Below are 20,182 nucleotides of genomic sequence, written 5' to 3' on the forward strand. Positions count from 1 at the left end.
CCATTTAGTGGACTTACTTTTTTTGACACAAAAACCCACTTTAAAGATTTTTGGGGTTAGTTTTGGAAAGCTTGTAAGTCCACACCCTTCTTATTTGGTTTATACATCCATTAGAGGTCTAGGAGCGATATTATGTGACATACAATTTCAAAATGACATGCTTATTATACATACAAAAAAAAATGAATGCATAGTGTGATTGCTGCCACCGGTGAGCTTTCGCAATCATTGATTGCACTTGTTAAAAAGCCCATCGTCAACTTTCATAATCTTCAGATCATGGGGATAAAGAGGCAATTTAATGTGCCCATTTTGAACCTGTAAGAGCCTTATGGCCAAAAATGTTTAATTCATAATGGGAGATTTTTGGAATACATTCGTTAAAAAATTAATAATATATTATTCAGGGTTTTATTTAGACAGATTACGAAAGTTTGTGTGTTCAGTGTATGGGTGTATGTGTTTTGATAGATTCCAGCCAGCTATGGGAATGTCTGACATCCCAACTTTACGAACACCAAAAGCTTTGTACAGAGGCGGCATGCAGCTCCATGTCAGTGACGCGGCTACAGCAGCGACTGGCCGTCATGGAGCGCTACTTTGTCGCTCTCAGTCGTCAGTCGCCAGCAGAGGGACGCACACCTACCAAGAAAAGTCAGGCAAACCAGACCAACCTCAGCAAACAGAAGAGGTACTGTGTTTAACGATACGCATCCACCATGGTACGATATGTATATGTATCGCAATACTTGTCTCACGATATGATGCATATCACTGTACATTTACAGACCAACCTCAACATACAGCAGAGGTAATGTGTTTAGGAAGTAGGGATATTTCTAGGGTATCAATGTTAAGGGAGAATTGTGGGATTTTGAGGAAGTGAATTAGATTCTCCTAATATATATTATTGTGCAATCGGAAACTTTTCGCGAGATTTTCCGCAAAATAATCCGGAAGGAATCTTAGAATTTGTAAAATCTCAAAATTTCAAAAGATTTCCCTTTAACAATAAAACTTTTTTTGAGGCATCTGGAACCTAAAGGGAATACATTGTAACACTTGATTGATATTTAAATTATAAAAACCTACTCCTCCTGAATTGTTTGACATTTAAACAATGAGTCGCCCAATGGACCAGGTATACGTATTGAAATGTTTCATTGCTATCATCACAGTTATGTAACACAAAACATAAAGTGGAGAAAGAATTGCCATATTACTCCTGAATCAGAACTTTTAACTTGATTAACTAAATATCTAGGTACATATACACTGTAGTATGTAATTGTTGCTAAGCATCTTGTTGTAGTAAAAGTACTGCGGCTGAAAAAGGATAGATTTTTCTAAGGAATTTTGATTTTAAATGTATTATTTCCCCAAAAGCATCACATTTTCATATTAAGAATATCTTGTTGAAAAACAGTCCAGTAGGGATTGAACAACAGGTGGAAATCTTTACATCTCCTTAGCATTGCATGTGTCCTTCTCATGCTCACACAAGAAACCTAATTGTCCATGTGTGTTTTACACCCTACTGTAAAATCGTAATTATTTGTGGGACCCAATTTTGGTAAAAATCCTTTCTTGTGGGCACTTGGCTTTGTGAATTAATAGTACTCACAAAAAATTTCAACAGTTTTTTAAATGTTCATTGATTAAGAATATCCATAAAATCAATGAAAATTAAAAACCCCACAAAAATTGGTAATTTTTAGCTCACCTGCCCGAAGGGCAAGTGAGCTTATGCCGTGGCGCGGCGTCCGTCGTCCGTCCGTCGTCCGTCCGTCCGTCCGGCCGTCCGGCCGTCCGTCCGGCGTCAACTTTCCATTCAAGCAACTTCTTCTCAATAACCAAAAGGCCTAGAGACCTAATATTGGGCCTGTAGCATGCTAGGGTGAAGGGCTACCAAGTTTGTTCAAATGAATGACCTTGACCTTCATTCAAGGTCACAGGAGTCAAAAAGGCTAAAATCTTCAAACGACTTCTTCTCAACAACCAACAGTCCCAGGGAGTTGATATTGGGTCTGTAGCATGCTGGGGTAAAGGGCTACCAAGTTTGTTCAAATGAATGACCTTGACTTTCATTCAAGGTCACAGGAGTCAAAAAGGCTAAAAAAAAATTAGACGACTTCTTCTAAATAGCCAAAAGACCCAGGGACTTGATATTGGGTCTGTAGCATGCTGGGGTGAAGGGCTAATAAGTTTGTTCAAATGAATGACCTTGACCTTCATTCAAGGTCACAGGAGTCAAAAAGGCTAAAATCTTTAAACGACTTCTTCTCAATAACCAAGAGTCCCAGGGACTTGATATTGGGTCTGTAGCATGCTGGGGTGAAGGGCTACCAAGTTTGTTCAAATGAATGACCTTGACTTTCATTCAAGGTCACAGGAGTCAAAAAGGCTAAAATCTTTAAACAACTTCTTCTCAATAACCAAGAGTCCCAGGGAGTTGATATTGGGTCTGTAGCATGCTCGGGTGAAGGGCTACCAAGTTTGTTCAAATGAATGACCTTGACTTTCATTCAAGGTCACAGGGGTCAAAAAGGCTAAAATCTTTAAACGACTTCTTCTCAATAACCAAGAGTCCCAGGGAGTTGATATTGGGTCTGTAGCATGCTGGGGTGAAGGGCTACCAAGTTTGTTCAAATGAATGACCTTGACCGTCATTCAAGGTCACAGGAGTCAAAAAGGCTAAAATCTTTAAACGACTTCTTCTCAATAACCAAGAGTCCCAGAGGCCTTATATTTGGCCTGTAGCATGCTGGGGTGAAGGGCTCCCAAGTTTGTTCAAATGAATGACCTTGACTTTCATTCAAGGTCACAGGAGTCAAAAAGGCTAAAATCTTTAAACGACTTCTTCTCAATAACCAAGAGTCTCAGGGAGTTTATATTAGGTCTGTAGCATGCTGCGGTAAAGGGCTACCAATTTTGTTCAAATGAATGACCTTGACCTTCATTCAAGGTCACAGGGGTCAAAAAGGCTAAAATCTTTAAACAACTTCTTCTCAATAACCAAGAGTCCCAGGGAGTTGATATTGGGTCTGTAGCATGCTGGGGTGAAGGGCTACCAAGTTTGTTCAAATGAATGACCTTGACCTTCATTCAAGGTCACGTCGATCAAGTATGCTTAAATCTTTAAATGACTTTTAGTGAAAAGCCAAAGTGCAGAGAGACATTATATTGGTCCTGTAGCATGCTTTCAAATAACTGCAGGATCCATATACGAAAAGATCACTGCATTGCAGGTGAGCGATTTGGGCCCATTGGGCCCTTGTTACAGTATGATATGATAATGGAAGAAAGAGCCTGTCTATATTTCCTTCATTGTAACAAACTAAAATATGCATTCAAATAAAAAGTTTAATATGATAGTAAATATGATTTAGTAAATATCCCATGTTTGGATTTACATCGAATATTAAAATTTGAAAACAGATAGAAATCAAAGATTTTCCTACCATGATTAAAAATTCCTATAAGAAAAGATAAGAAAATGGAGGGGTTGGGGGTGGGGCTAGTATTTTACCAATCTCTTCCAGAACATAATCTTGTTTTCATCAGAAAATAGTTTTATACTGAAATTCATTGAAAATGAACTTAGATATTTTTAAAAACTATCTTGTAAACCAGTAATGGTGATCAAGCTTGTGGCCAGCACTACAAAGCTGAAGGGGCTGAGCTTATTGCTGGACAATAAAAATAGCATTTGTCAGCTTATTCACTGAACTACAAAAGACATGGGTGAGCTTATTGCTGGACAATAAAAGTAGCTTTTGTCAGCTTATTCACTGAACTACAAAAGACATGGGTGAGCTTATTGCTGGACAATAAAAGTAGCATTTGTCAGCTTATTCACTGAACTACAATAGACACGGATGGGCCTGTTATCAGTCATGGGCTTATTGCTGGCCAAAGATGATCTATCTGAAAGATTGTCCATGTAATTGAATGTTTGTTCAGAGTTGCTTCCCTTACCATGACCTCCTTTCTTCCCTAGTTCTGTGAAACCTGCCGAGAAAGCCACTATGGGTCTAGCACGTGTTGGGTCGAGGGCTGCCCTCAGTTTTGCTTTTGCATTCCTACGCCGTGCCTGGCGGTCGGGAGAGGATGCAGATTTATGTAGCGAGCTATTGCAGGAGTCACTGGAAGCATTACAATCCCTCCCAGAAGCCACGCTGTTTGATGAAGGATCTGTATCGTCCGTGTGGCTGGAGGTCGTTGAGAGGGCATCCAAGTTCCTACACTCGGTTGTGGCTGGGTAAGGTCCTTACACTGCATTCATCCTTATTTATATGGTTTCAACCCTGAATATGAAGTGTTTATCCTGTTTAGGAACAAATACATCCTTTAATGATCAAAAAAGTTTTGGTTACTTATGGGGTAATTGGTTTAACTTTATGAAAAAAATATAAGATATTTAATAATTAACTATTTAGAATGCTTTTCTTATGTAGACATTGCATGTTCTCTTTATCCTTATTCCATCCTTCATTCAATCATTCATTTACCTGTAAGGCTTAGGTGCTGTTTTTCTTTAAAATTTTAACACTTTAAATAATTGTTATAATTATTTATTTGTGGAACTGTTTTCTGTTTACAGCCCTCTCATTTAATGGCATGGCGGCATATAGTGTTAGATTTACCTAGACTGTCATTCAGTCGGAATTTCATTTCTGCTTATTTACTCTTTAACGGATATGGAACTATTATTTGTAATTAGGGTGTCTATGGTAATGATAATACAAAGGTTAGGTTCTGATTTTTATTTATGGCCAGTATATATTTTCAGAGTAATGGCCATTTGTTTTAAGAATTTTGAATTAAAATTTTCACAAAAAAGGGAACAAAATTGGAGAGCCTTGCCGAAATCCAACAGGAATTTAAAAAAAAAATAATAATGCATAAAAAGTATGGACAAATTGTAAAATCTCTTTCAATATTTCGTTCTAGTCCTACTCTCGAGTTACCCCGTACTTGTTTAAATAAAGTCATGATTATAGCTCTTAACAAAGGCAATTACTCTAAATAGGTCCAAATTTCTTTTAGGTTACTGACAAGGGCATTTGTATTGCACAGACAAGTCTAGTTTTGAAAAGAAAACCTATAATAGTGAATACATTTCTGTCTTATATTACATTTTAAATGGTAGAACAAAGAACGATTTGGAACTCTTCTTTGTTTAAAGGTGCAGTATAAATTGATCGGATGTACACTCTGCCTTAATCCAATGGATTTATGAACTTTTTGAATTTATTCTTCACAGTGATCTGAGTGGAAGTGCTGGCTCCAAGACACCAAGTAAAATCCCAGTTCAGGACCAACAAACTGCATTATCTCTCTTGTTGGAACTCTCCATACAGAGAGGCTCATTAAGTCACATTCTCAGCTCAGTGCTCCTGCTACTGAACCTGTGGAATAACAGTCGTCACGAATTTGACAACCGCGTCAGTAGCAGCCTTCACAGTGCTCCGCTCATTCCTTTCCTGAAACGCTTCCAGAATATCCAAATGGTGAAATCCCGCCATTATGATGTCACTAAATGGGAGGAGGTGTGTCATGCTTAATTCTCAGAATATTTTTGTTATTTTAGATATTTGGAAAACATTGTAAAATTGTTTTAATTAATAGCTGTAATATGTATTGTAATTAAGTTACATATGTAATTTACCTGTGTAGCTGTGCTATTTATAGCCGTAATTTGTGTGTTCCTGCTTTCATCAATATTCCGTGATGTAAAATTTTGGATTTATAAAAGAATCAAATTATATTAGGAAAAAATTGTTATTTTTGAAATTCTCTTAAATTCTGTATTTTTTTGCTATGGTTTAAAGCTTTAAAGTGCAGGATTGTTGAGGCCTGGTTGATATACCTGTATAACTTGCATGTGTAATTTACCTGTGTAATTATGTACCATATATAAGCGTGGTATAATTTGTATTGTTTGTTTTACAGTCGGAGGTGTATACTGTAAGTCCGACTGACTGTTTCCTACACTATTTGTCCTATCCTGACAACACAAACACGCCAGTGGACCTGAGACAGTCTGCCGTGGTCATCATGTCACAGTTGGACCGATTCTGTAGCCCCTACCTACCACCTTCACATTCGCAAAAAGTAGGTCGCATCTGGGAGATTCCTTAATCCTAAAGATAATTCTGATGTTTAAAATAGAGTAAATGAATAAAGTGCATATTGGTATAGAGGATTGAAATTTTCTGTAGGATCGGCCATTTTGAAATATAAACTAACTTAAGTACATTGGAATCTGTCATATCTCACTTTCTCCAGATTTTGTGAGGTCAGCCTGATATCAACATCAGCAGCTGAAGTTGTTAAAAAAAATGCTGAAATCAAATGACTTATGTTTTGATCAGAAGACATGATATTACCTGGATTTGATATAGATATACACAATGAATATTCCTTGTAAAACGTCTAATCACCTGCTTTTTCAAGGGTTGTCTAAATCAATATTGAATTCATATTTCAAGTTTCATCAATTTGAATGAATATTAGTTTCATTTACCTACACCTATTTTCTATTTGTTCTTTAGCAAATTGAAATAATCTGTATATCTATATAAACTAAATTTATACACGCTGCACTAAGTTAAGAATATGGCGATTTGGTTACATACATTTCACCTGCCCAACCATGTGGGTTTTCTCCAGGTACTCTGGTTTCCTCCCACTGTAAGACCCATCTGAGCCAACAAGTGTGATTTATATAAGTTGATATAAGTTGTTTTGCAGGTGTTTAAAATTGATTAAGTTCACATTTAGTTTAGAATATCTTTACTGAGGTCATTTACACATATATGAGTATGAACTTATCTCTGATTTCCTTTTTGACAGTCACAAAGAAATAGCCTCACACAGGAGGTGTACAGTTGGGGCTGGCAGGCTTGGGCTACAGGGGCCAGCAAACAGGGACCACATCTCCTGGAGTTCTTCATGGACGTTGGAGGAATAATGCAGATCACTTGTGCCGAGAGGTGTATACTGGTGTTGGCGAAAAACGGAAAACTTTATACCATGTATTACAGCACAGAGTCACCGGTACGTCGGATTACATTCAAACTATTTTCTTCAATATTTGTAATTTTCTTAACGGAAATTCATAGGATCAAAAGAGGGTGTTGCTATAGAAAATCTTACATGCATGATTGGTCGATGTATATAATGGAAATTTAAAAAATGAGTTCTATGATTTGATATGCTATGAGCCTTTTGTTGAATGGCATATAAAAGTTATTGAATGAATATGTTTTTAATTTTAATTAATAGATTCTATATGACATGGTCTGTGAATTGATAACTAATATTTATGGGAATATAGATTCTGAAGTGAGATTTTAGAAAGAAATGATTTTCTGTAAAACATATTAGGTTCACTTGGAGAGTGTTTTTTTCTCTACAGAGAAGACCGTGTGATGTCACATATTTATTGTGATGTCATAAGTTATTTGTGACATCACAATAGTTTCATTACACATTTGTCTTAGGAGATTATGGACATTTCTGTATTACATGGTAGGACACGACAGTTAAATGTGGTGAATTATCATTTCTGATGCCTTTGGTGTCATCGTTTTATTTCCCTGCCATGAAATTTAAATTTTAATTCAATTTTAATTTTAAAATTCTAATTTGTTCGTAATATTAATTACAAGACTGCAAGTTCTTAAGATTTTAATATTTAATTTAATATTTCTTGTTTCTTTGACAAACTATTTTTGATGATGAAATTTAAACACCACTCAGAACACATCAATTTAATACCATTTTCACCCAGCAATAAACCCATGTCTGATAATAAGACCACCCATATATATTCCATTCAGTAGAATTTTCAACAAATACTATTTCATTTTATTTTGTAATAAGCCCACCCATATATATTGCTGTTCAGTTGAATTTTAACAAATCAATGCTATTTGATACTTATTGACTTTGATTTCAGAGATTGTGTTTTGACCCGCTGGGCTTAATAGTTGATAAATTCAATAAATAAAGTCAGACACTCATTCAACCATTTCCATTTCTGAACTCAGGGACTCCAACTGGTGACTGGTTTTGGCGACCGAGAAGTTGTTAAGATTTCATCTCATCCTGATGGGAAACATTTCCTAGCTCTTTCAAGTGATGGTGAAGTGTTCTCCTGGGGAAATGGTGATGGCGGTCGGCTGGGACATGGAGACAACATGTATGTTGAACTGCTGACACCCTGTTAATCATCTTTGGAATCTGTGACTTGATGCCAGCATTAGGATAGAAGTTTTGATTTAAAACAATTTTAACTATTAATTGGATTATTTTATATAAAGTTGGACTTTACCTGAATTGAAAATTTTTCTTTTAAATCTAAAAAAATTCTTGGGTTATTATTTTCAAGAGTTCTAGTTTTTGTTATTTTTACACTTAAAGTAGGTTATAACAGGAAAAAAAAAATTTAAAAAGAAAATTAATTATTAAAAAAAATGAATAAAATGTATTAGAAGAGATTATTTCTGGTTCAGAAAATCCAGCAAAATGGATTTTAAAAGACTTTAAAAAAACAGAAAAGAAAAAAAAAAGATTTTTTTTTCTGAAAATTATGAAAATTACTATTTTTTTATCAAATAATTTCATTTCTAATGTGTTCATATTTTAATATTTTAGAGTATCTTTTCTGTATAAAACTTTTATTTTATTCAATTTGATAAATAATACTATGGGTATTATGTCATTTAAAGCAGCAATACCGTATAGCGGGAAATTTTAGCGGTCATAAAATTTGACGATTTGGTCATGAAAACTGAAAGTTAAATTTTGGCGGGTTAAAATTTAGCGATTTGCCTTAAATCTAGGGTTTTAATTGGCGTTGAGCATATATATTACCTACCGATAAATAGAGATAGAATCTAATTATGTTATGTCAATACATTCAATTCATGTTGATTAAGTGTGTTGTGTATTATCGATCCTCTTTCTCGAAACCGGAAACTATTACCAAAAAATTTCAGACGAAAACACACATATGAGTATGTGTACAAGCAACAGACAAAGAGAATTTAATCAACCATAAGATATTGCCATGGTCATCTATTGTATGATGTGTATACGTATACAGGTAAGTTAAACAATGAGTCTACAGGTAAAGTGTTAACATCAGTTCATTGAATGGTATGGGTAGATGGCTTTGTTTTCACAAAAAATAATTATGATGTGATATATGTCGTTACTCTCTTGAGTTATCAAAGGTAAATGGCGGTCGGAACGGAAACTATTTGGGAAATTGAAATTTTCGCGTCTTTTTATTTGGCGGTGTTAAAATTTGACGTGTTAGATTTTGGCGATCTTTATACGGACCCGCCAAATCGCCAAATTAAAGCCCCGCTAAAATTTCCCGCTATACGGTATATCATTTTAAATTAAATCTTTTTGAAATGAAATGATCGTATATCTCTGTTCATAATGGAACCATACCCTTATTGAAATAAAACCTCTTTAATTTGAGGGGCCGCAGTGGCTGAGGGGTTAAAGTGTCCCGACACTTTATCACTAGCCCTCCACCTTTGGGTTGCAAGTTCAAAACCCACATAGGGCAGTTTCCTGGTACTGACTGTAGGTCGGTGGTTTTTTCTCCGGGTACTCCGGCTTTCCTCCACCTTCAAAACCTGGCACTTCCTTAAATTACCCTGGCTGTTATTAGGACGTTAAACAAAACAAACCAAACCAAATTATAGTTTGTGAAGTATATACTGACCTGAGTGAACACTCTGCTGTTTTTGTGTACAGATCTCGCGAGGAGCCAACTTTAATCTCGGCCCTGTCAGGTAAACAGATTGTACAGATATCATGTGGCAGTACGTACAGTGCCGCTCGGACTGTGAACGGGGAGCTGTACACGTGGGGGCGGGGAAACTATGGTCGACTGGGGCACGGCAGTACAGATGATCAGTGTCTCCCAGGACTCATCAAGACACTCAAGGGCCACCGCATCCTAGACATGGCCTGTGGCAGTGGGGACGCCCAGACTATCGCTGTCAGTGACACAGGTATGTCGCAGAATAGAAAAATACATAATAACGAATAATTCTAATTGATTCATAACCCTGAATCCAAGAACTGATAACTGTAGATACCTTGTATAAGAATATCTGTTGGTATTATTTCATGTAATTCATTTTTCTCTAGTAAAGAGACCTGTGGAATTGTTTTTCATTTACTGAATAATGAAAAATGTAGGGAAATCACTTCTTGCCTTGAATGAATGGATAAATATTTATCAAATATGGTCTGCATGCAGCATCCTGGAGTAAATACGACCTTAAGATATATCCCCCTTCCCAGGAGGAAAAGGCTTGGACCAAATGAAAGAAATCAGAATTGATTATCAAAGTTGAATGCTTTTTAAATAAATTTACTTTGAATAGTTAAAAGGAAGGTGTTGATTTCCATGCATAGTACTTAGAGGCAGATCCCAGCATTGGAAAATATTTCTGAAATGAGTGTTTTTCCATGATCACTAAAATATCCAAATGAATCATACAGGCCCCATGGGCCTCTTGTTTCATTCACTGTCATTAAAAGGATTTCCGCCTTGGTTTATTGTTTTGTTTGTGTGCAATCGATCTACAATGTTAATGTTACAGGTGCTGTGTACTCCTGGGGTGACGGAGACTTACGGAAAACTTGGACGTGGAGGCAACGATGGATGTAAAACACCCAAGGTCATAGAGAGGCTCATCGGTCAGGATGTATATCGCGTGTTCTGTGGAGCACAGTTCAGCCTCGCTCTAACTCGCTCTGGTGGAGTCTTCGCATGGTAAGATTGCATGAAATTGTGGTTATAGATATATATTTATAGATATGAATTTTGTAGAAAAGTTGGAAATTTTCACATTCTGTTTCATCAATATTGTTTTATTTCTTAATAGGAATTGATGATTATGACCTTATGTAACTGTACATGTAATTGATAGGTTGATAAAGAGTCTGGTACTGGTATGAATTTTGACCACAGTAATTGAGTTTGTGCGATTTGCATGTATTTCAGGGGGAAGGGAGATAACCACCGACTTGGCCATGGCTCTGAGGATCACGTACGACATCCTAAACAGATAGAAGCACTGGCCGGTAAGAAGGTGATAGATATCGCCATTGGCTCGATGCACAGTGTAGCATTAACTGAAGATGGTGAAGTTTACGGATGGGGACGTAATGAACACGGACAGATCGGAGATCCGTCCAACAACACCATCCCAGAACCCACCCTTCTTACGGGAATAGATGGCAGAAACATCATCGGGGCCTCCTGTGGCCCCTCACAGGTATAACAAGGTCAACCATTAAGTTTATGAAGCTAGTGTAATTCCTTACTGTAAGATTTAGATCAAGGCTTTTCTGTGGTATATCAACTTTTAATTAGGAAGATAGTGATTTAGTAATACAGGAACTTTTACCAAAATGGAGAGAATTTTTTAGGGGTTGGACTTAATTGAAGTGAAATATATGTATGTGAAGGAAAGCTTTAATTAATTTTAACAAATTTTCACTCCCACAAACTGTAAGTATCTCAATGTTTTGAAGTTTTAAGAATAGGGATGACTATAATGTAGAAAAAACAGATAATAGAAAGCTCAGTGGATTTTAGATGTTGAATTTTCTTTGTTGTGAGATGGAGCTTACAAAAAAACGAAACAGAAATAAGTAAAATATACAAAGTATTTAAAAATGATAAGTAGTTAGATAATTTGGATATTAATATAATTAATAGGATAAAATAGAAATTCGTTTATGGAATCTTAATTTTTTATATATAATTATCTACATTTGTATGGATTTGATAAATCATGTTTTAAAAATTAACAAACAGTCATTTTAGAAAGTTTTTGTTGTGTCTTGTTTACAACAGACATTTGCTTGGTCATCTGGGGGGCAGTGGACAGTAGGGAACCGTGTGCCGTTCATTGTGGACGTCTGTAAAGGGACATTTGACCAGTTGGAGGAACTGCTGTCTGAAGTGTGTGAGGAAATGGACGGTCGGTTAGACTGGCCTCCCCCTCAGGACAAGGAGTGTATTGCAGTCGCTTCACTCAACCTTCTCAATCTCCAGGTAAATCCATTATTTTCAGTCATATGTTATATCCGTAAAACTGAGTTGAATACAGTACATGAGAAATTTTATTAAAGCTCATTGATATCTAATAAATTTCAGTAAAATAACCTACAAAACGATATATCAACGTCCTCTAAGAAGTCTATACCTAGACTTTCGGTTAAAGAAATTAACATGAAAACTAATATGGTGGAGTTTTGTTTTAGCTCCATGCTGCAATATCACAATCGGAGAATATGGAGACACTGGGCTTAGGATCTGGAAGCCCGTTGGTGACAAGTCTGAAACAGAGAGTGGTCTCCCTTGCCAGTAATGTCGGCGTTATCAGTACTGTACAGATGGCGGCCCAGAATGCTCTACAGAGTGGCTGGTCTATCCTTTTACCGACAGCCGAGGAGAGAGCTCGGGCACTTTCGTCCTTGCTTTCTAATGGTGGTATGTGGCTGTTTACCAATCTCTTTAATTTTTAACTTTCTTCGTCCTAAAGTCTCTCTTGACAATGCCTCACATTTGGCCATTAGTTGAGCGTTCACCCCTGTGAGGAAGGTTTGGGTTCTGTCCCCTGCCCGAGATATACCTGCTTAGCACTCAGCATTTTTGAAAGGGGACGACTGGATTACCCGTTGTCAGTATAATGTGACCGGGTGGGGTGTCCTGCTTGGTGTCTTCATCAGTATGCTTCAGTGAGGTAGCACTATAAATCGACAAACGTTCCGGACTATCAAAAGGAGACTTTACATGAACACACCGCAGCCTCCAAAAACACATACGCACTCACCACACGCATGCAGGGGAGACCGTCCTTAAATGACCTGATCTGTTGATAGGATGTTAAACAAATAAAACCAAAACCAAATCTTCAACACTCCCTACCTGTGTCAATTTGTGTTACCCAGGAAGTTTAGAATCAGGTTGATCTGTGCTGTTGTGGTTGTGTCCTTAGGCAAGACACTTACCCTGATTGCTCTGGATGGCATGTGATGGCCCTCCTGTATGTTGTTATGTAGTTAGGTAGTCACCAACTACTACAAGGGGACCGTGCCCCAAAATGACAAACAAGTACACAAAAATCATAAATCTAGAAGATTGAAGTGTTCTATAATTGGTCCTACCTGGGAATTCTTTTAAAAGTCTTTCAATCATATTTTTTGTAACCAATTGAAATGCTCTTTTCTGTTTTCTGTAAACATTGATTGGAGCCCTGTTTTTGTCACTCTTTTCAAACTAATTAAAAAATAAATAAGAAATAGATAAATAAAAATAAATAAATAAATGAAAAAATAAGCACAAAATTGAGAAATAAAATACAGAAATGATGCTTTGAAAATAAAATTAATAGAGAAATTTATGTTTGATAATTTCCTGGAAAATGAATTCTGTTTTGCTTCAAGCTTTTGGTAAAACCCCAAAAATTTTGAACCATCATGGAAAATATTCTTCACATTCATTATTGATGCTAATAGGCAGACAAATCTTCTTGTCATGTGATTTTTAAGGATCACTGCCTAAATATTGCTGTAGATTGTAGCTCACATCCTCATCTGCTTTAAAACTGTCCATTTCTGCTCCAGCTGCTGGACACGATGTGGCAGTGATGAGTCCGGGACAGAGATTTATGACAGATCTACTGGTCAGTTCTCTGATGGCCGACGGTGGACTCCAGTCGGCTCTTGATGCGGCAGTTAAAAAGGAAATGCTGGAAATCGAGGAGAAAAAGGTAATAACTGCACTTGATACCAAAATTCACCATGTGTAAATGTTATGGGCCTTGCCCCTTATCATATACATTGTACTGGTCATCTTAGGAAGGCAAATTTTAATGAAATTAGATACAAAAGTATGACAATTGCTTTAATTCCTATTAGGATATAGAATTAAGGAAACAGTAAAATTTGTTTTTTTTCCCATAAATTTTATCCATTTAATATGACACAAAACATTTAAACATGTGACGAATGACATATACCTAATGTTTAATATATATGTACTGGTAATGTGACACATGATATGGAAAATTCTTATTCTTATTTACAAGGAAAAGGACAGGGAAAATGGAGATGTTGATTCTGAGAAATCAGAAGAAACCAAATCAGAAGACTTGCAGACAGAAAGAGATACAGATGAATATGGAGCCACCATCCCGCTGTTACAGCTAATACAACAGTTGCTAAGGTATAAGTGTTGCCACATCTTCTTACTGAATTAAATGGTTATGTTTTCTCACTCTTAAGGTACTAAGGTGTGGATGTTGCCATTCCTCATTACTACAATTCAACTGTTGCCGCTACTGATTAATTGTATGTGATATACCTTATTTGTTTTTCTAAAAACCATTGCAGAACTTTTCTTCAGATATATTTACTGACATCTATGTAACTTGACCTGTCTCAAACAATACTTGCCAGATTATTTATTAATATTGTAATTGTTGATGTTGACACAGAAACTCCTCCACCCACTCATTATCCCAGCTTCACAACTTGAACCGTGACAGTGGGCTCAAGATCGATGACACAGACTCAAAAGAGGCGTCGCCCTCACTCGACCTACTACTTCAAGTTCAACGACTCCTTGTGGCCCGGATATTCCCCCGCGATATGGACAAGCAGTCATTCTCCATGGATATTGGTATGTACATAAATTTATCTGCATTTTTATACTTCAATAAGGAAGTAGAGGGTTGTAATGTTAATACTTTTCTGTCCTCAAATTTATAATTCCATATGCATTGCTGTGCAATCGAGCTGAAAATTAAATAACTTTCTCCCAACTTTGACATATTTTTAACATTTACCTCAACATTTCCCCAATTCTGAGATGTTTTTATGATTTAGCTCAAATCTAGCCAAAATGAGAGTAGGGGCAGTTCGTTGATGTGCAGTTGTACTAGAAATTAAGTGATTTTTCTTCAACTTTTATGGTTAAGCTCAAATCTGGCCAAAATGGGAGCAACAGCTTTCTTAACAATCTACTTGCTGTCATGCATGATTGTTATGTTTTCAGAACTAGAGGCCCAGGGTACCGGACAGCTCCTGAGGAAATATGTGTCTCTGCTGTGCAGTCACGTGTCGGACGTGTTACAGGTCGCTGTGAGTCTATCCCACACAAGTCCCAAACATTTCTCCATCGTCTCCAAGGTCATACGCAAGGATGTCACAGGTAAGGGCAACAACAGAATCTTAACAGGTCAGAAACAGGACAAGAGGTCATTTGATGATAACAATGAAAGCAACACAGGTCAAAAACAGGACAAGAGGTCATTTAACAATAACAATTAAAATAACACAGGTCAGAAACAGGACAAGAGGTCATTTAACAATAACAATAAAAGCAACACAGGTCAGAAACAGGACAAGAGGTCATTTAACTATAACAATGAAAACAACACAGGTCAGAAACAGGACAAGAGGTCATTTAACGATAAAAAGGAAAGCAACACAGGTCAAATACAGGTCAAGAGGTCATTTAACTATAACAATGAAAACAACACAGGTCAAAAACAGGACAAGAGGTCATTTAACAATAACAATGAAAACAACACAGGTCAAAAACAGGACAAGAGGTCATTTAACTATAACAATGAAAGCAACACAGGTCAGAAACAGGACAAGAGGTCATTTAACAATAACAATGAAAACAACACAGGTCAAAAACAGGACAAGAGGTCATTTAACTATAACAATGAAAACAACACAGGTCAGAAACAGGACAAGAGGTCATTTAACTATAACAATGAAAACAACACAGGTCAAAAACAGGACAAGAGGTCATTAACGATAACAATGAAAACAACACAGGTCAGAAACAGGACAAGAGGTCATTTAACTATAACAATGAAAACAACACAGGTCAGAAACAGGACAAGAGGTCATTAACGATAACAATGAAAACAACACAGGTCAAAAACAGGACAAGAGGTCATTTAACTATAACAATGAAAACAACACAGGTCAGAAACAGGACAAGAGGTCATTTAACAATAACAATGAAAACAACATGGGTCAAAAACAGGACAAGAGGTCATTAACGATAACAATGAAAACAACACAGGTCAGAAACAGGACAAGAGGTCATTAACGATAACAATGAAAACAACACAGGTCAGAAACAGGACAAGAGGTCATTAACGATAACAATATTATAAAACCTAATACAGACAAAAAACAGAAACACTAAGTCATGTCCTGTAATTCATCTTTTTTTGGCAGGATATTCATGTTAACTTTATAAACTCTCTAGTCTATTCCATTTTCTGTAAAAAATATTTTCAATGAGCTCTATTTTTCACTGTTTTTGATGATGAAATCAGTTGCTATTTTACTTTGATGATGAAATCAGTTGCAAAAATTTGAAAACTTAAAAATAAAATCAGTAGGGAAAAAATTGTCAGTTACCTACGTAATTTCCGTTATATTAAATTTTACTAAAGCTATATGATAATAATACTATTACTAATAAAACAAGTTATATCAAGTGCACTAGAAATCTTACTGGTGGAAACAGGAAAACTGTTGTGGCAGGTGACTTCCATCATACCAGTATGTCTTTTTAGTTCTGATCATTTCGTGTCAAACTCTCATTTAACAATAAACGTTTTAATTATCAAATAACACAAATTACAGTAGTGGAATACATCCAGGAAAAAAATATCACATATTTGTGAAAAGGAAACAAGAAAACTATCACTTTCTGTTCCAGGTATTTTACTGCCAGAAATGGTTACCTGTATGATCCTGCTACACCTGAAGAACCCATTAGTGATCTACCAGTCACGATGTGTAACAGTCCTAGAGGGCCTGTTAGATCTGCTCAACCAGTACAATAAGCTGGCACCGGGTCTGGACCGAGACGACAAGGAAGACCTGGCCTGGCCAGGAGTCTGGAGTAAGTCTGGGTGTCACAAAGAAACATTTTCATTTGATAGCTGATCAATGGTGGCCGAGTGGTTAAGGTGTTCCGACACTTTATCACTTGTCCTCCACATCTGGGTTGTGAGTTCGAAACCCAAGTGGGGCAGTTGCCTGTTACTGACCGTAGGTTGGTGGTTTTTCTCCAGGTACTCCGGCTTTCCTCCACCTCCAAAACCATGAATGTCCTTAAATGATCATGGCTGTTAATGGGTCATAGATAAAATAAACCAAACCAAACCAAATCTAATGCTTGTGACATTGTTTACATATTACAATTTGTTGTTCTGTAACGAGCTGCTGTCAATCAGAAACAAAAATCTTTATTATTATGATGGTGTTACAGGTTACACGCTGGAGAGATACTTACAGAAGCCGACAGAAGATGTACAGTTGATCCGTAAACCTGATCTGGAAAACCACAACAAAGACGGAGGCCTGTGGATTGTCATTCACGGCAAGGTGTACGACGTCCACGACTTCAAGTCACAGGCACCTTGTGGCAGTGAAGTACTGAGAGAATACGCAGGTATGTACCTTACAGCTGTTCTGATATGATATTCAGTAGAGCATAAATAAGGATTTTCGAATGGTACATATATAGCAAAGATGAGCAAGCAGTTTTCATATACCTTTGCCTCTGAGTGGTTAGAGGCATAAAAGGTTACATTTTTCCTATTGTTCATCCTTCTATTTGTCACAAATTTAGTAAAGTAAGTAGGAAGTAATAACTGCAACATCCTCTAGCGTTACCGATAAGTTGGAACTTTATTGTCAAGTTCCAACTTATCGGTAACGCTTGAGGATGTTGCAGTTATTACTTCCTACTTATATTTAATTATTCACTCTAACTGCCCGGCATACCTATAAGGTATCCAGACTCAACGCGAAGTACCACACTGAGAAAACCCACTGATTTCCAGCTGACGTTGGCTCCTTTCTCCTCCTTAAATTTAGTAAAGAAGTTTTATAGAGTTTGTCCGGCACTTACTGCAGTGAAAGGATACTCATATTACGCATGAAAGTTCTGTTGGGTGTCCAATTTTGACAGGTTTTGGATTCCTGACTAAATTTCCTGTAATTATATATATAAGGTTTTGTTTTCATCAATGGAGGTGTGGAATCATATACCATATGTGTTTTACAAGGAAATTCTAGTTCAGTTGTAGATTTACAACATTTGGTGACAATTTTGGGTAGATTTTCATTTGTTTTTGCCCATCAAATTTGACAGGAGTATTATGGTCGACTGTCCATCTGGAAATCTCCTACTTTATTGACCAATCTTTTGGAACTTCTTATGTGTTATAACAATGAGTAGAACAGTAGGGGACAGGTATTGCTAAAGCCATACCAAGCATGCTTGTTTCAATACAAGATAGTATATATAACACAATAAGACATTCAATGGTACTGTATTGTTCCACCCTGCAGTATTCTTGTTGATCTTAAAAGGGCACAATATTGTTGATTCTTGAAATTAATTCAAGAGATGTTATCAAGTTTATGATTTCATTTCTGGCAGCCCGAGATGCGACTTCAGCATTTGAGGCAGTTCACCACCCAGAGGATGCTCGGGAGATGATGCAGAATTTCTATGTTGGACAATATGTTGATGTGAGTACAGATAATGATGAAAACTGATTTGATCCTCAAATTTTGACTTGTATGCACCAATTCACATCTGAAAAATTCTCTCAAGTATCATTATAAAATTCATGCACTTAGTACATACAAGCCATAGAGTGCTACCTGTTGTCTGTCTGTCTGTCTTTTCATCGGTCACAAATGCTTCAGACATTTTGCAGCATGTGTACTCCATTAATTTATACTTGTAGGAATCTGACTTTTGCATGAACATTCTTTAACAATGTTATACAGTACAGTGGTAACATTTGAAAATTTTCTAATTTTTCCCCAATTTTTGGCTTCAGCTAAATTTTGCCTGTAGCTCTGTTTCAAAGTGAGAAGTGGCGGCCATGTTCAACAAACATTACCTAGTTACATCTGATTCAATTACTTACACATTTATATTACAGCCGGAGAAGGATATAGTCCAGACGTCCGATACAAGTTCGGCTTCCTCTCCCTTGATGGACATTGAGCGGGCACTGGGCATGCTCCTAGGTCTACATGCGGCTTATATGGCCTGTAGTACACCACTGTCCCAGGAAGAGCTGGAGTACAACCATTGGCTTCAGTCTCCGTTCTTCACAGGGGGACTTCAGGTCCTTCAGCCGAAGAACCGATTCGAGGAAGAAAAGGGCGAGAGTCGAACTCCTTCCTGTAACACAACGCCAGGTGAATCTACTTCTAAAAGTAAAAGCACATTTATTATTTTTCAATTTTTTTGCACTCAGAATCATTCGTTTCTTCTATTCCATGGTCAATTTTATTTCCGTTTAGATCATATGATAATCGTTTTCTGTTTCTACTTTATTTGGAGAATTTGGAATAATTTTCTAGTACATTATATCAAAAATAATACCATATTATACTTATTACAGTAAATGATAACTGTGAATTGCATCTAAGGGTGTGTAGAAATTGATAAGATTATTCAATATCATTATGCAAGATTATATGATATTATAAATGTATTTAGATAAGACATGATTTTTTCAGGTTTCAGAGATAATGCTAATTTGGCAATTTAAGATTTTCAACAAAGCAAATGTAATTGGGAGTGTTGAAAAAAGGACTAATTGGTTTGTTTGTGTGTATTAATATAATCAGTCCAAAAAAAGCAGAATTATTTAGGTACAGTATGAATAGCTTATCGCAGGGTATTGACCCTGATGATGTAGGAAATTTGCTACTTCGTGAGGCCATGATAGGAGCTGATCAGTAATCATTTGTATCTAAAATGGTAGACAGCAAGATATTTGCTGATCAGCTCCTATCATGGCCTCACGATGTAGCAAGTTTCCTACATCAATGTATATAATGACAGACAGCCAGGTAGGTATCTCTCAGCTTTTATCATGACCTTGCGATGAAGCAAATTTCCTACATTGATATAATGGTAGACAGCCAGATAGTTAGTTACTGATCAACTCCTTCCATAGCCTCACAATGCAGCCAATTTGCTACACCATAAAGGCCATATATGCCTTATGATAAGCAATTTTACCCCAAAGTGCACAGAATTGCATTGAAGTACATAAAA

At 36.7% G+C, this 20,182-nt stretch overlaps 1 protein-coding gene across 1 annotated transcript in view; it reads left to right on the forward strand.

The window, feature by feature from the left end:
* The window catches only part of LOC117329796 (E3 ubiquitin-protein ligase HERC2-like), a 98,041-nt gene that overhangs the window by 21,961 nt on the left and 55,898 nt on the right, over nucleotides 1-20,182 (forward strand). Inside the window, 20 exon segments of the mRNA XM_033887947.1 lie at nucleotides 472-691; nucleotides 4,001-4,261; nucleotides 5,267-5,552; nucleotides 5,956-6,117; nucleotides 6,859-7,062; nucleotides 8,058-8,209; nucleotides 9,784-10,043; nucleotides 10,641-10,669; nucleotides 10,671-10,813; nucleotides 11,045-11,318; nucleotides 11,903-12,103; nucleotides 12,313-12,541; nucleotides 13,678-13,823; nucleotides 14,142-14,278; nucleotides 14,550-14,734; nucleotides 15,110-15,265; nucleotides 16,805-16,990; nucleotides 17,360-17,542; nucleotides 18,539-18,630; nucleotides 19,053-19,332. Of these exon segments, the coding sequence (XP_033743838.1) occupies nucleotides 472-691; nucleotides 4,001-4,261; nucleotides 5,267-5,552; nucleotides 5,956-6,117; nucleotides 6,859-7,062; nucleotides 8,058-8,209; nucleotides 9,784-10,043; nucleotides 10,641-10,669; nucleotides 10,671-10,813; nucleotides 11,045-11,318; nucleotides 11,903-12,103; nucleotides 12,313-12,541; nucleotides 13,678-13,823; nucleotides 14,142-14,278; nucleotides 14,550-14,734; nucleotides 15,110-15,265; nucleotides 16,805-16,990; nucleotides 17,360-17,542; nucleotides 18,539-18,630; nucleotides 19,053-19,332 (3,786 nt within the window).

The sequence above is a fragment of the Pecten maximus genome, chromosome 6 (assembly GCF_902652985.1).
Source record: "Pecten maximus chromosome 6, xPecMax1.1, whole genome shotgun sequence".
Classification (NCBI taxonomy): Eukaryota; Metazoa; Mollusca; class Bivalvia; order Pectinida; family Pectinidae; genus Pecten; species Pecten maximus.